Source organism: Zalophus californianus, chromosome 11, assembly GCF_009762305.2.
Source record: "Zalophus californianus isolate mZalCal1 chromosome 11, mZalCal1.pri.v2, whole genome shotgun sequence".
Classification (NCBI taxonomy): domain Eukaryota; kingdom Metazoa; phylum Chordata; class Mammalia; order Carnivora; family Otariidae; genus Zalophus; species Zalophus californianus.
In genome coordinates, this window is record NC_045605.1 from 107,564,617 (window position 1) to 107,577,439 (window position 12,823).

Consider the following 12,823-nt stretch of genomic DNA (forward strand, 5'->3'; position numbering starts at 1 on the left):
TCTGACTTCCGACTGAACAAAGTTTTTCCTTCGGCCCGCCGATCCCGGCCCCACCCGGGCCAGAGGCCCCGTCTCACCGACTAGGCCTCTCCGCCGCCGACGTTCCCCGCGCGCGTTCCCCCTTCTCCAACCCTTCTTTTCCCCCTCCCCCCGGCAGTGGCGGTTGGTCGCGCGCCGTCGTCCCTTTCCCGCCCCCTCCGCTAACGAGCGGGCTCCAGACCCTCTGGGATTGGCTGCACCTGAGCGCATCTTCTTTCAGCCTCTCTGATTGGATGTGGGACGCGCGGGATGTCGGCCCCGATTGGCTAGGTCAGAGCGCCTGCGCGGCGGGGTTCTCGGTCGCCAGCCATTCCTGGGGAGGACTGCCGGCCGGTCGGACGTCTCGCCTGTCGCTGGAGGAGAGGTCCCGGCTCTCCGGGAAGGCGGCTGCGGCGGCAAAATGAAGATATTCGTGGGAAACGTCGATGGGGCGGATACAACGCCAGAGGAGCTAGCAGCCCTCTTCGCGCCCTACGGCACGGTCATGAGCTGCGCCGTCATGAAACAGTTCGCCTTCGTGCACATGCGCGAGAACGCAGGCGCGCTGCGCGCCATCGAGGCCCTGCACGGCCACGAGCTGCGGCCGGGGCGCGCGCTTGTGGTGGAGATGTCGCGCCCACGGCCTCTTAACACTTGGAAGATTTTCGTGGGCAATGTGTCGGCTGCGTGCACGAGCCAGGAATTGCGCAGCCTTTTCGAGCGCCGCGGACGCGTCATCGAGTGTGACGTGGTGAAAGGTAACGCGGGGGCGCGCGGGGGCGGGGGCGCGGGCGCGCTCTGGGCACTCTGCTTGTTAGCCACGCCCCTTTCCCGGGGGTCGGTCACCGCGCGGTTGGGGAGGGTGGGGAAGTCCGCGGGAGCGAGGCCTGAGGTGTTGGGGGAGCGTTGGGTAGAGCCACCCTCCTCCCCTGCGGTCCAAGCACCATTCTCCAGATGGGAGGAAGCGGCTCTGGGTGGGTTCGGCGGCCAATGTGAGCCGAGCTACGGGGCCGGGGACGCGCCTGAGAGACTTGGGAGTGTACCGGGGGCGCGCCTTCCACTGGTCTCCTGGGCCTGGCACCGAGCGGAAATTGGGAAGTGACGGGCACAAGCCGGATCATGGAGCGGGGAAGATTTCGCCACTTCCCCACTTTCTCTCCAGACGTCGGTCAGAGAGCAAGGGAAGAGGGAAAAGGTGGGGGCTGACGCCCCAAGGCCACCCTCGTGTTCCCTCCCGATGAATGCTCCCGAGCGGAAGGTAACGGGGCCCTTGGACGTTTCTCGGGCTGGGATCTTACAGCTTTGTGTGGCGTGGGTCTCCTCATGGGTGTAGTTACTCGTAGGTACAGGAGGGGCCCCTTCCGAATCAATTTGGCCTTTCAGTATTGTTAGGTGGGTTAAGCGTGGCAACGCTGTTTTCCAAGTCCCTCAAACTTGGGTTTTTTTCCTTTGGGCTCGATTTTACATCTATAGACTGGAAACCCGGACCTTTTGAATGTGGAAGGAGGGTTGTTTTATCAAGGCCTCTTCCTTAGCTTCTATTTGCCAGCCCATGCCCTCGGGGCAGTGTTCTTTTTATAAGGTCGGTGATTTTGCGAGGGGTCATACTCTGTGGCTGAGGGGGACATGGAGAGGGGTGCGTGAGAGGTCTTCTTAAACAACGGCAAAACAGATTTACTTGCTGTTCGTCTTTGCTGGAGTAGTCTAATCCTTAGGGTAGATCCCTAGTTTGTCTTCGAGAAGAATGTATCGCTGTAATTTAGGCCTGACTTCCTTTTTGGGACCCAGTTGACTTTTGTAGTCTAGGTTCCTATCCTGTAAGTTCTTTTTCTTTTATGTTGGCAGGGTTTGGTGGGATAGCCCTTGTGGTTGTGGTCAGTTTCTTTTCCTCTGGGAACAGATCAGAGTTAACTTTGCTTTGCCATCTTGAAGGATGCAACCTGGGGGAGCATCTGATGCCCTACTCCTGGTGTTGGATTCATACCTTGCCTTATCCTGTGTGAAAAGTTTTGGGGATAGGAAATAAATGAGTGCAGGTGCTTATTTCCACCAAGACACTTCATTTGCTTTCCTGGAAAGGCTTATCTTTTGGGCCATTCTTTGTTCTTTTTATAACTGGGAGAGTGTAAAGGGTCATGGTCTCCACTGCTAGGAGCAATTCCTTGCTCTGCATTAATATTGCACTCTTTCCCTCAGCTCAGGTTATGCAAGTCTACGAATACCCGGAATCAGGCTTTCCTGCTCGGTGCTCTAAGGCAGGCTGTATGGTGCACTGATTTTTGCTTTTGTTTAGAGTTAGAGTAGGAAGGGCATCTGGCCAGGAAATGGATGGGGGTACATGACTCATTATGAGAGTTTTGTGTTTAATTGATCTACTAAGTTTCTTTTGTGCTTAGGCAAGATGACTACTAGATTGGGAATCTAGAAACTAGCATCTGAGGGGACGGTCTCCATGGAACTCATTGGTCAAGAAGCTTGCTTTCAGATGGTAGAGAAACCAGAAATTTGTCTGGATTCGCTCTGGACTGAAACCAAGTGACAGTGGTGGGGAGGGTGAAGTGGATCACTGCATGTGGTTTATAGAACTCCTGGCTCACTCTTAGTGAAAAGTGAAAGTTTTGTCTATTTTATCCTTTTGTAAACATTGAGCTAGGAGAAATGTGTTAACTGCATCAGGGAGTAGTGGTTAGCTGTTATTTGTAGTTATCCTGGTACATAACAGAGGTCCTGATATACTTTGCTGTAAGAGGCTCTGGGAAAAATTTGACTTATCATATTCTCCACTGAGGCTTTTCTGTCTCTCTGCGGTGAAAGAAAGTGAAGTTTTTAAGTTGGGAATGTAGCAGAAGAGACTGGTTCTGGCTTTATAAAAACTAATTTCTTGGGTTGGGAATAGGCATTCGATGATCGAGTCTTCAGGTGTTGGGCTGTGAGGTCTTTGAAAAGCACAGAAGCTTGAGGTTGCACAGGACAATCAGTTCTGTTTTATTTCACAGAGGAAAAACATAGTTGCTTGGTTACCCCTGAAGCTTAGATATGATTTGATTTATAGAGCAAGAATCTCCATAGCAACAGTGGATTGTAACTACTGTCCATGGGTTACATTCTGTTGGGTGTTCAAAGATGAAGTATGTAAGTTGCTGACAGCTTTAGGAACCATTTAGGCTTCAGGGGAGGTCTGAAAGGCAGAAGAGGAAACGGTTTCCTTTTTTTTTTTTTTTTGTAGGTGGCCATTTTACCCTCTTGTACACAAATCTGTAGTTTAAAGTTAGGAGATTTCTACTCTTCTCAGGATAGGAAAATTCATTTTTCTGGATTCTCTTAACTTTGATGCTAGAGGAATTGTGATGCCACCAGATCAATAGATGATCTGTGTAAAACATTGTTTGCTAGTGCCTTTAAATGCAGTGGATTTCTTTCAGTGGTTACTAGCCGCTGAACTAGCTCTTCAGGCAGGTGGGTTCCTGGAGTTCTCTAGATTTCTGGTTTTTCATCGTCCTAGGATTAAGTGGGTTCCTGGGCATTTTTGATAGGGCTAGGTCTTGGTTTGGCTGTTGGCTGTGATGGGGTTAGCCCCGATGTGATTGAATCAGCTGGACAACCCAAGTCACACTTCTCTTTATAACGTCTGGCTTAGGAACTTTTTGATGTAAATTGATTATAATTCTGTCTGATGGTTTTTTTAAAAACCAGTGACAAAAATCAATGATATAACTCATCTGGGTGGTCAGTTGAATTTTACCTGTGAAATCTCAGTTTTCAAATTTCAATTTGGTCCGTTTCTTAACAAAACCCAGCTAAATAGGGAGTAGACAGTGGGATGTCCTGTTGCTCTTGTAAACTGTTTGAAGTTTTTGTTTTTGGGTGTTTTTCCCTAGCTTGTTACAGTCTCAGGAATCTGTGGGTAGGTTAGCCAGGACTGTAATACTGTTCGTTAGTATTCTCTCATTGCCTGGAGATTTTTTTCCATTTCCCTTAATCTGCCTACAAGCTCCCATTTTCTGTTTGCCATTGCATTCTCTGGAGGGTGACGCCCAGCCTCTGCTTTTAACCAGATCTCTGACCACCAGTATCTATTTTTAGCTACCTTTACCCAAAGTGGAGGTGAGAGACCACAGGAGAGTTCTAGTACCCTGTGGCTAAGCCAAAAGGAACACGTTTGCCTTAATTGGTAGGTAAGAAATAAGGTTCTGACCATGGGGGTGTGAGGACTGAGAGTTGTGATGGTTCATTTTGTTTTTTTATCATCTCCGGCAGTTGTAAGTTTGCATATACAAACGGTATGGTAGCTTTTGTTTTTTGTTATTACAAATGAAGGATAATGTTCTGTAGGGAGAGAAGCTTATGGTTAAATAATCATCATAATCAGCCTTTAAATAATCATAATTTTTTACCATTATATAGCTATTTATATTTTGCAAGTCACTTTTATTTTCTTATTTGAATCTCCTAACTCTTGAGGTGGGTAGAACAGATTTGGCAAGTCAGTGATATCAGGATCTATAACTGAGGCTTTTAAGTGCCTAACTCAGGATTCCTTGTGCTATACCATACTTCTGACTTGTTGATTATATTTTTATTTTCATTTGTAAGAGACGCAGGTTGGTGGCATTGCCTCACATTGAGAAAAATGACTTTCTCGGAACAGCTAGAGAGGGCATCCTGGTATGAAAATTTCTAGACATTAGAGGATACTTATTTCAAGGCTATTTAAAAGGATTTCTTATCTTCAAGAATGGAATTTTAGTGATTTCATTCAGGTAGTTCTTCATTTCCTAAACTGATGTGAGAGAGATGGGGTCCTGGTACTTGGTACTAAGTAGCCACAGATTCAGATGGGTTTAAGTGCATGGCCTTATTTCCCATGAGCATGATCTTGTCATTGTTTTTCATATCCTACTGGCACCATTGTGGTTTGTGAGTTTGGACATAAATAAGAATTTCTTCCCACTCCTCCCCCTTCTAATCTAATACTGTCTTCTTCTGTGTGGTAGATGAGTAGGACATTGAGAGTAGCATCCTGTCTTAAGTCTATATCCCACCACAGCTCATTCAGATCCTGAATGAGGACCTCAAGGGTAACCTGCTTAGCAGAGCCTGCAAGCTGCAGTAATTGCAGCTTCTCACCTTGAAGCTAGGAAACCAGATCTTTCCTGTAAACAGTCGCTCTGTGAACAGGAGTGCAAGGGGTAAGGTATATTTCTGTCCTTCGAAGAGGAACAAGTAGAGGATATGATGTAGCCTGGGGGAGGGGGCTTGAGCCTGAACTCAGCCAGGAGGCTTGGTTTCCATTCCCACACCTCATTGGCTTAAATGTGTTCCAGCTTTTCCTGTTCTAAGTTTAAAATTTCTAGTCCTGTTGCACGGTCCTGCCTTACACAGGACTTCTCAGGGATAGACTGGTATAGCAAAGGGGCACGAAAGAACTGAGATTTTGTTCCTGGCTCTGATTTTGATTTAGGGCAAGCCATATAAATTCTCTGAGCATGTTTGCCCACCTGTAAAATGGAGATAATGATCTTTTGCTCTTCCTGCCTCACAGGATTGTTGTGAGGCCCAAATGAAGGCCTGTGCATGGAAATACTTTGAAAACAGAAGTACTCTGAGAAAAGGGGAGATCACATTGGAGGAATTTAATGAACTGTGTGTTGCAGTCTAGCTCTCTCGCTTTAATTGGACCCTGGGCTGAGACATGGGTCATGCATGCTAAGACATAGTGGTCATTTCTAGTGTTTCAGAGTTAAGCTTCAAAGGTGAGCAGTAGTGTTTGGTGACTTGGGTTAGAGAACACTGAATAATTGAGTGATCCAGGAACCTTTTCTGTGTTTTGTTAGGTGGTTTACACTTAGAGGAGCTGGAAAGGTTTTTCTCCTGTGTTCGTCTTCGCTCTTTCTTCTCTCGTCAGAAAGTTGGGTGAGGTAGCAGGGGGAAAGGGAAGAGTGGGGAGAAGGCCATAGGGAAAGGTGACTGCTTGGGACAGTCTGGAAGCTTTGTTATGTGGGAGCCATGTTTTATGACATACTCCTGGAGAGGAGGGTTTGGAGGCCTGGAGGTAGCTGGCAACAGCTGGGTGCTGTTGTGTGTCCAGTTTGGGACCCATCAGGTAGCATGCCCTGCCCCCCTAATTGCTAACCCTCTGTCTGCTGCTTTATCAGACTACGCGTTTGTTCACATGGAGAAGGAAGCAGATGCCAAAGCCGCCATCGCGCAGCTCAACGGCAAAGAAGTGAAGGGCAAGCGCATCAACGTGGAACTCTCAACCAAGGGTCAGAAGAAGGGGCCCGGCCTGGCTATCCAGTCTGGGGACAAGACCAAGAAACCAGGGGCTGGGGATGCGGCATTCCCTGGAACTGGTGGCTTCTCTGCCACCTTCGACTACCAGCAGGCTTTTGGCAACAGCACTGGTGGCTTTGATGGGCAAGCCCGTCAGCCCACACCACCCTTCTTTGGTCGCGACCGCAGCCCCCTGCGCCGTTCACCTCCCCGAGCCTCCTACGTGGCTCCTCTGACGGCCCAGCCTGCCACCTACCGGGCCCAGCCCTCAGTGTCGCTGGGAGCTGCCTACAGGGCCCAGCCTTCTGCCTCTTTGGGTGTCGGCTATCGGACTCAGCCCATGACCGCACAGGCAGCCTCTTACCGCGCTCAGCCCTCTGTCTCCCTTGGGGCCCCATACAGGGGCCAGCTGGCTAGCCCTAGCTCCCAGTCTGCTGCAGCTTCCTCGCTTGGCCCATATGGTGGAGCCCAGCCCTCGGCCTCGGCCCTCTCCTCCTACGGGGGTCAGCCAGCTGCGGCTTCCTCGCTCAACTCCTATGGGGCTCAGGGTTCCTCCCTTGCCTCCTATGGTAACCAGCCATCCTCTTACGGCGCACAGGCTGCCTCTTCCTACGGGGTTCGCGCGGCTGCCTCCTCCTACAACACCCAGGGAGCAGCTTCCTCCCTAGGCTCGTATGGGGCCCAGGCAGCCTCCTATGGGGCCCAGTCTGCAGCCTCCTCACTAGCTTATGGGGCCCAGGCAGCTTCTTACAATGCCCAGCCCTCGGCCTCTTACAATGCCCAGTCCGCCCCGTATGCTGCACAACAGGCTGCTTCCTACTCTTCCCAGCCGGCTGCCTATGTGGCACAGCCAGCTACAGCTGCTGCCTATGCCAGCCAACCAGCTGCCTACGCTGCACAAGCCACTACCCCAATGGCTGGCTCCTATGGGGCCCAGCCGGTTGTTCAGACCCAGCTGAATAGTTATGGGGCTCAAGCATCAATGGGCCTGTCTGGCTCCTATGGGGCTCAGTCAGCTGCTGCAGCCACTGGCTCCTATGGTGCTGCAGCTGCCTACGGGGCCCAGCCTTCTGCCACCCTGGCAGCTCCGTACCGCACTCAGTCGTCAGCCTCTTTGGCTGCTTCCTATGCTGCCCAGCAGCATCCCCAGGCTGCTGCCTCCTACCGTGGCCAGCCGGGCAATGCCTACGATGGGGCAGGTCAGCCGTCTGCAGCCTACCTGTCCATGTCCCAGGGGGCCGTTGCCAACGCCAACAGCACCCCGCCGCCCTATGAGCGTACCCGCCTCTCCCCACCCCGGGCCAGCTACGACGATCCCTACAAAAAGGCTGTCGCCATGTCGAAAAGGTACTGTATGCCCCCCCGCCTCTGCCCCCAGCTGGGGCTTAGGGCAAGGGGCTGAGGTTGGCATGGGAGGGAAACTGGAGCCATTGGCCCCTCCCTTGGTCTTCTCTCCTCTACTCCCGTGGGATGTCCAAAGGCTGAGGGGGTTGATGTCTGTGAACTTCTCTGGTCACCAGGGTTCAGGTGGAGCGTTAGTGCTCAGCCTGGGGTGGTACCAGCTAGTCAGGCTGGGATAAGTGTCACCTGTCTAGGCTAGCCCAAGTGCCATTGGAGCTACTGCCTGCAGGATTGTGGCCCCTTTCCCACCGTCTCAAGGATCCTTAAGCCTGTTATGTGGTTGTCCTGGCTTTGGTGGGGTGGGTTTGAAAGAGTAGTCCCTTTGGCACTCACTGGCTGAAGGCAAGGTGTATGAGGTGCGTCCACTCTTTGGGAAGTTGGGGACCTTGCTTTTGTCCGCCGTTCTGTTGATAAACAACCAAGGTCTTTCTGTGCAGGGCCCGGGGGGATAGTTTGTTTGTGGTTTGGGAATGTAGACCAAATCCACCTTGGCCAGTTGAGAAGGGAGGGCTTCAGTGGTGGGCTTGGTTTCCCACTGAGTTGAACCAGGCTTGATTTCTTGCCCTGGATAGGGTGATGAGCCTTCTGACAAAATCTTGTTTGTTGGAGACCAATCTGATCACACCCTCCCTATCCCCATTGGCATCTCCCCCATGCCCACCTGGAGCCCTCCCCTCAATTGTCTCATTCACCAACTGTCTTCTTCTCTCGACTAGGTATGGTTCCGACCGGCGTTTAGCCGAGCTCTCTGATTACCGCCGTTTATCAGAGTCGCAGCTTTCGTTCCGCCGCTCGCCGACAAAGTCCTCGCTGGATTACCGTCGCCTGCCCGATGCCCATTCCGATTACGCACGCTATTCGGGCTCCTATAATGATTACCTGCGGGCAGCTCAGATGCACTCTGGCTACCAGCGCCGCATGTAGGGCCGTCCTGGGATGGGACACCACAGGGAGGGAAGGAGAGGAAAGGTGGGGTAGGGTGCAGACCCAGGTTATTACCACTGGCCCATACCTCTCCTGTTTGCGGTTTTTCATCCCCTCTCCCCTGTGGGCCTTCCCCAGGAGATGGTCCTTTTGAGTGTTCGGCAGTAACCTACTTTGTTCCTTCGCCTCAGCAGCAAATCTTGCTACTGGCTCTAGATCTGCGGTTTCCCCTCTCCCCTGCCTCCCATCTCCCAGGATGGGAATTTCTTTTATGTTTTTATTTTTTCCTGGCTCCCTTTTATTTTTCTGCGCGATATTTAAGGTCGTCTGGATGGGGAAGCAACCTGCAGCTGAGGTCGGCGGCGCCTTTTTCTTTTTAGATGTGAGGGAGGCCAGGAAAGGGTTAGCTTAACCATTTCCTATGCGCCAAGCTGTGCCAGCAGTCCAGGGGACCCTGACTTTGTCCCTCTATAGACTGTGTTGAGACTGAGTTCCTGTCGGGACAGTCGGTTGGTATATGTCCAAATCCCTACTGACCCCCCGATGTTCTAGCTGATGCTGAGTGGCACAGTCCCACATCCCCATCTCCCCAAGTAGGTGGTGTTAGAAAACCTTGATTTTTTTTTTCCCTTTTGTATGGACTACAAATAAAACTTGGGGCAATTTGCAGTTTGGAAACCTGGTTGTCATTGTCTTGATTGCACTCAGTTTCAGAGGAGCCAGTTTGACATCCAGGAAGACATGATAGCTAAAGGAAAGGCAGCTGGAGAACCCAGGGCAGTTACGGAAAGGGGTTTGAATGTGGGAATTAGTGATTTTCCTGCTGCCCAGAGGGATTTAGGTCATCATTGTCCTGCTAGTCTGCCATCTTTAGGACTGGAGAGTCCAGACCAAGTTGCTTGGACTTTTCTCAGCCCTTAACTTGAATTGATCACACCAAGATGCAGTATATTTACTGCCCATTTTCTCCTAACTTGTCTCCAGTTCAGAAACAACCTGTGCTCCAGCAGGGTGGTTCTGGGGTGTGGCTTCTCAAGTGAGAAGTGAGGAAATGGGCTGCTTTGGTGCTTACAAGTCTAGTGGATCCTCCAGGGGGTGGACTTGAGTGAATGCTGGAGCTGGGACCCAGAAGGGAGCCAGTGGTGGGGTAGGGGTGATGTCAGTGTCTGGTACTTCCCTGTGGTTAGAGAAAGGAGCAGGGACAATTGGAAGCAGGTATGGGGGATCTGGCCATAGCCCTGGTATTCCGCCTGTTGAACCATCACCATGGAGCGTCCTTCCTGCGTCCTGCCAACTTCTGCCATAATGGTGCCCTGAGACTCACCCTGTCTCCATTTGTTAGGGTTTCCAGATGTTTTCTTGCTGGGTTTATAGTTGAAGGTATCCTCACAGTTTGGGAAGGGGGTGAGGTACAAGCATAACCCAAGTAGGGATCCTGGGTTAGAGTGAGGAATTGAAGATTCTTTTTATACTTTTATTCTGGGATGGGGGGCGAGGGGCTGTTGGGAGGGCCTGGCCAAAAAAAAAAAAAAAAAAAGTTCCAGCCAGGGACAAGATGGAGGCTTGGGCTTACTAATAATGAGCGAATAGAAGAAGACTGGCTGGGGATGAACCTATCGACGTTCCTTTTGGAAAGGGGGCTTTAGAGATTCGATTTGGGAGCCTGCTGGGGCGAGGCAATTTTGGGGACTTGTGTGTGTCAATCAAGTGGAGTTCAGGTGGGTTCTTTTCTGCCTCTCACTGGTTTCTTGTGAATTTGCCTGTGACAGAGTAGCTTGCCCCCAGATGTTCTCTTCCCTCTGCCCAGCGGGCAAAAGTATATGATCTTTATAACCATGAGCTCTTGTGGATGCTAACTGGGGTAATTTCAGGGGTTACTGGGGCCATAGTTCCTTTCCTTCTCTTTCTGCTCACTGCTTTGCTTCCAGGTGCTTTGCTGTTCCTTTTCATTTCTTTACAGGACTGGGAGGGGGAGTTCATAGGTTTCTTGTCACTTTTCTGCAGGGAGGGTGGGGTAATCTGAGGGCCAAGCTGACAAGCTTAGCTCTGGTTATTACTCTGGAAAATAGAGGGTTGGTTACAGGGCTGTGATTGTGGCCTGTGTATTTGTAATATTTCTTTGTCATGTGGCTTTCTGTCTCTCTTTTTCTCCAGTGAGGGTTCTGCCATTACCCCAGTCCCAGGGTTCCTGTGAAAAACAGCTTAATGTGCTCTTGGGGCCAGTGTTCTTTATTGCAGCCCAAATTCTTCAGAGTGACCTGGCCTAGATGATCACTCTTAACTGCCTGTCATCTTTAGATCCTGATGCCCTTGCTGTCTCAGCCCTCAGGTTTTTCGTTAAGTAGAAGAGACTACAAAGCTAAAACATTTGTCATTCTCTTCTTTCTTGCAGATTGTTTTAAAATTCGCTTTTCCCTCTTTTATTTAAATTATGCCACCTGTGTTAATCCTATAGCCCACTCCTCATACTTTGCTTTTGTGGATTTCTGAGTTCCTGGGTCCTATAACTTGGAGATGGTTGGGTTGAGTGAATGGGAGGACAGACATTTAATGTGTGTTTTGGGGTAAGAGGTGGGGAATATGGGCTCCCAGTGTCCCTTCAGATTTTTGCACTTCTGCACTATTACCTCTACAACTTGGCCTTCGTTGGAGAAGTTTAAGATGATTTATTCCTGGAACAAGATTAAATAGAGGCTTCTAACCTTGTCAGTCTGCTCTCTTCTGAGGTTTGGACTTTGTTTCAAATTCTGTCTGGGGTAGGCCTGGGGCCCCATCCCTTGTACTGGAGGTAATGGGACTGTCCCTGAGAGGTCAGCCTCTGGGTAGGCTGCTTTTCTAGTCATGCCCATCAGTTAAGCTCTACCAGTGTTTGCACACACTGTTGGTTCTCCAGTCATTTTGTCCTATCAAGCCAAGTAAGCTGACCGTAATAGGGGATGACTGAGGTCATAATGAAAATAAATTTCCTAGGTTTATGGACTGTATGTAATAGAAGGTTTGGGTAATAGATAAGATGGAGAGCAGGTGAGGGCCGCCTGGGTGGCTCAGTCGGTAAAGCGTCTGCCATCGGCTTAGGTCGTGATCCCAGGATCCTGGGATCGAGCCTCCTGCGTCGGGCTCCCTGCTCAGCGGGGAGTCTGCTTCTCCTCCTCTCTCTGCCTTCCCCCGTGCTTGTGCTCTCGCTCTCTCAAATAAATAAAATCTTAAAAAAAGGCAGGTGAAAAATTTATATTCACCTAAATTTTATATTTATCTTGAGAGATCATAAAGGGTAGAATCTAGAGTATTCCAAGAAAAAAAAAAAAGACGTTCTTAAAATTATTTCAAGTACGGCTCTAAATCATTTGAAATATTGTGTGTCAATAGTAGTGGAAATACAGTGTTCACGTAGCTGAGCCCTTGGGCTGACCTTGAATTTATAATCTGGGGAGGCAGGACCTACCTCAATCAACTAGTTACAGTTAAACAATACTAGGGTAGTGGAAGATGAGGAAGAGGCAGTTCCACTAGTTAAAACTTTCTGGAAATGGGATTTGTTTGGTTGGAAAATTGACTTGGCCCAGAGAGAATGACTAAGGGTGTTGGCTCTAAAATCAGGTTTCCTGAGTTTGAATCATGTTTCTATCACTTAGCTGTGTGATCTTGGACATGTCAGGAACTCTGCCTCAGTTTTTTCATCTATAAAATGAAGGTAATAGCTAACATTGAACACTTGCTAAGCACCGTTAAAAGTGCATTTCCTACAGGAATTTCATTTGATCTTCATTGCAATCCAAATGCCATTAAGTATTTTTAAACCTCTTTTATAAATGAGAAGTTGAGGCTGTAGGTTAAATAACTTTTCTTGAGATCACATAGTTGGAAAGTAGATAAAGGGATTGAACCAGTATTTTTAATTAACTCTCCAGGACTTTGCTTGTAATCATAGTATTGTAGAAGGATCAAATGAGAACATGTGTCAAGTGTAGGACCTCACTGCTCTTTAAATGCTAGCTGTCTCACAGACATGAGTGAGAACATTTTGGGGAGTTTGGGGTGGCCTAGTGGAGCACACATCTGAGCAAAGGACTTTGGATGTAGGTGTGAGTGCAGCACATATGAGTAACAGTGAAGCATTGGATTTTTTTAAATGAGTGGTACCTAGGAGTGAAGTAGGACATGGACTACACCATTTTTTGTCACTTCCAGTCTCAGGCAACACTTCAGT

The 12,823-nt window shown here is 49.5% G+C and overlaps 1 protein-coding gene across 13 annotated transcripts in view; it reads left to right on the forward strand.

Moving 5' to 3' along the window:
* The first annotated feature begins 292 nt into the window (after positions 1–292).
* The window catches only part of LOC113914421 (RNA-binding protein 14), a 29,471-nt gene continuing 16,940 nt past the window's right edge, over positions 293–12,823 (forward strand). For 2 of the 13 annotated variants that reach the window (XM_027579631.1, XM_027579630.1), the window contains exons 1-2: positions 293–776; positions 6,174–6,284. In XM_027579631.1, the coding sequence (XP_027435432.1) occupies positions 440–776; positions 6,174–6,284 (448 nt within the window). In that variant the 5' untranslated portion in view covers positions 293–439. Of the gene's footprint in view, positions 777–825; positions 1,277–6,173; positions 7,639–8,408; positions 9,293–12,823 lie in introns of those variants that run through there. The other 11 variants (XM_027579628.2, XM_027579627.2, XM_027579618.1 and 8 more) reach the window with 10 other exon arrangements.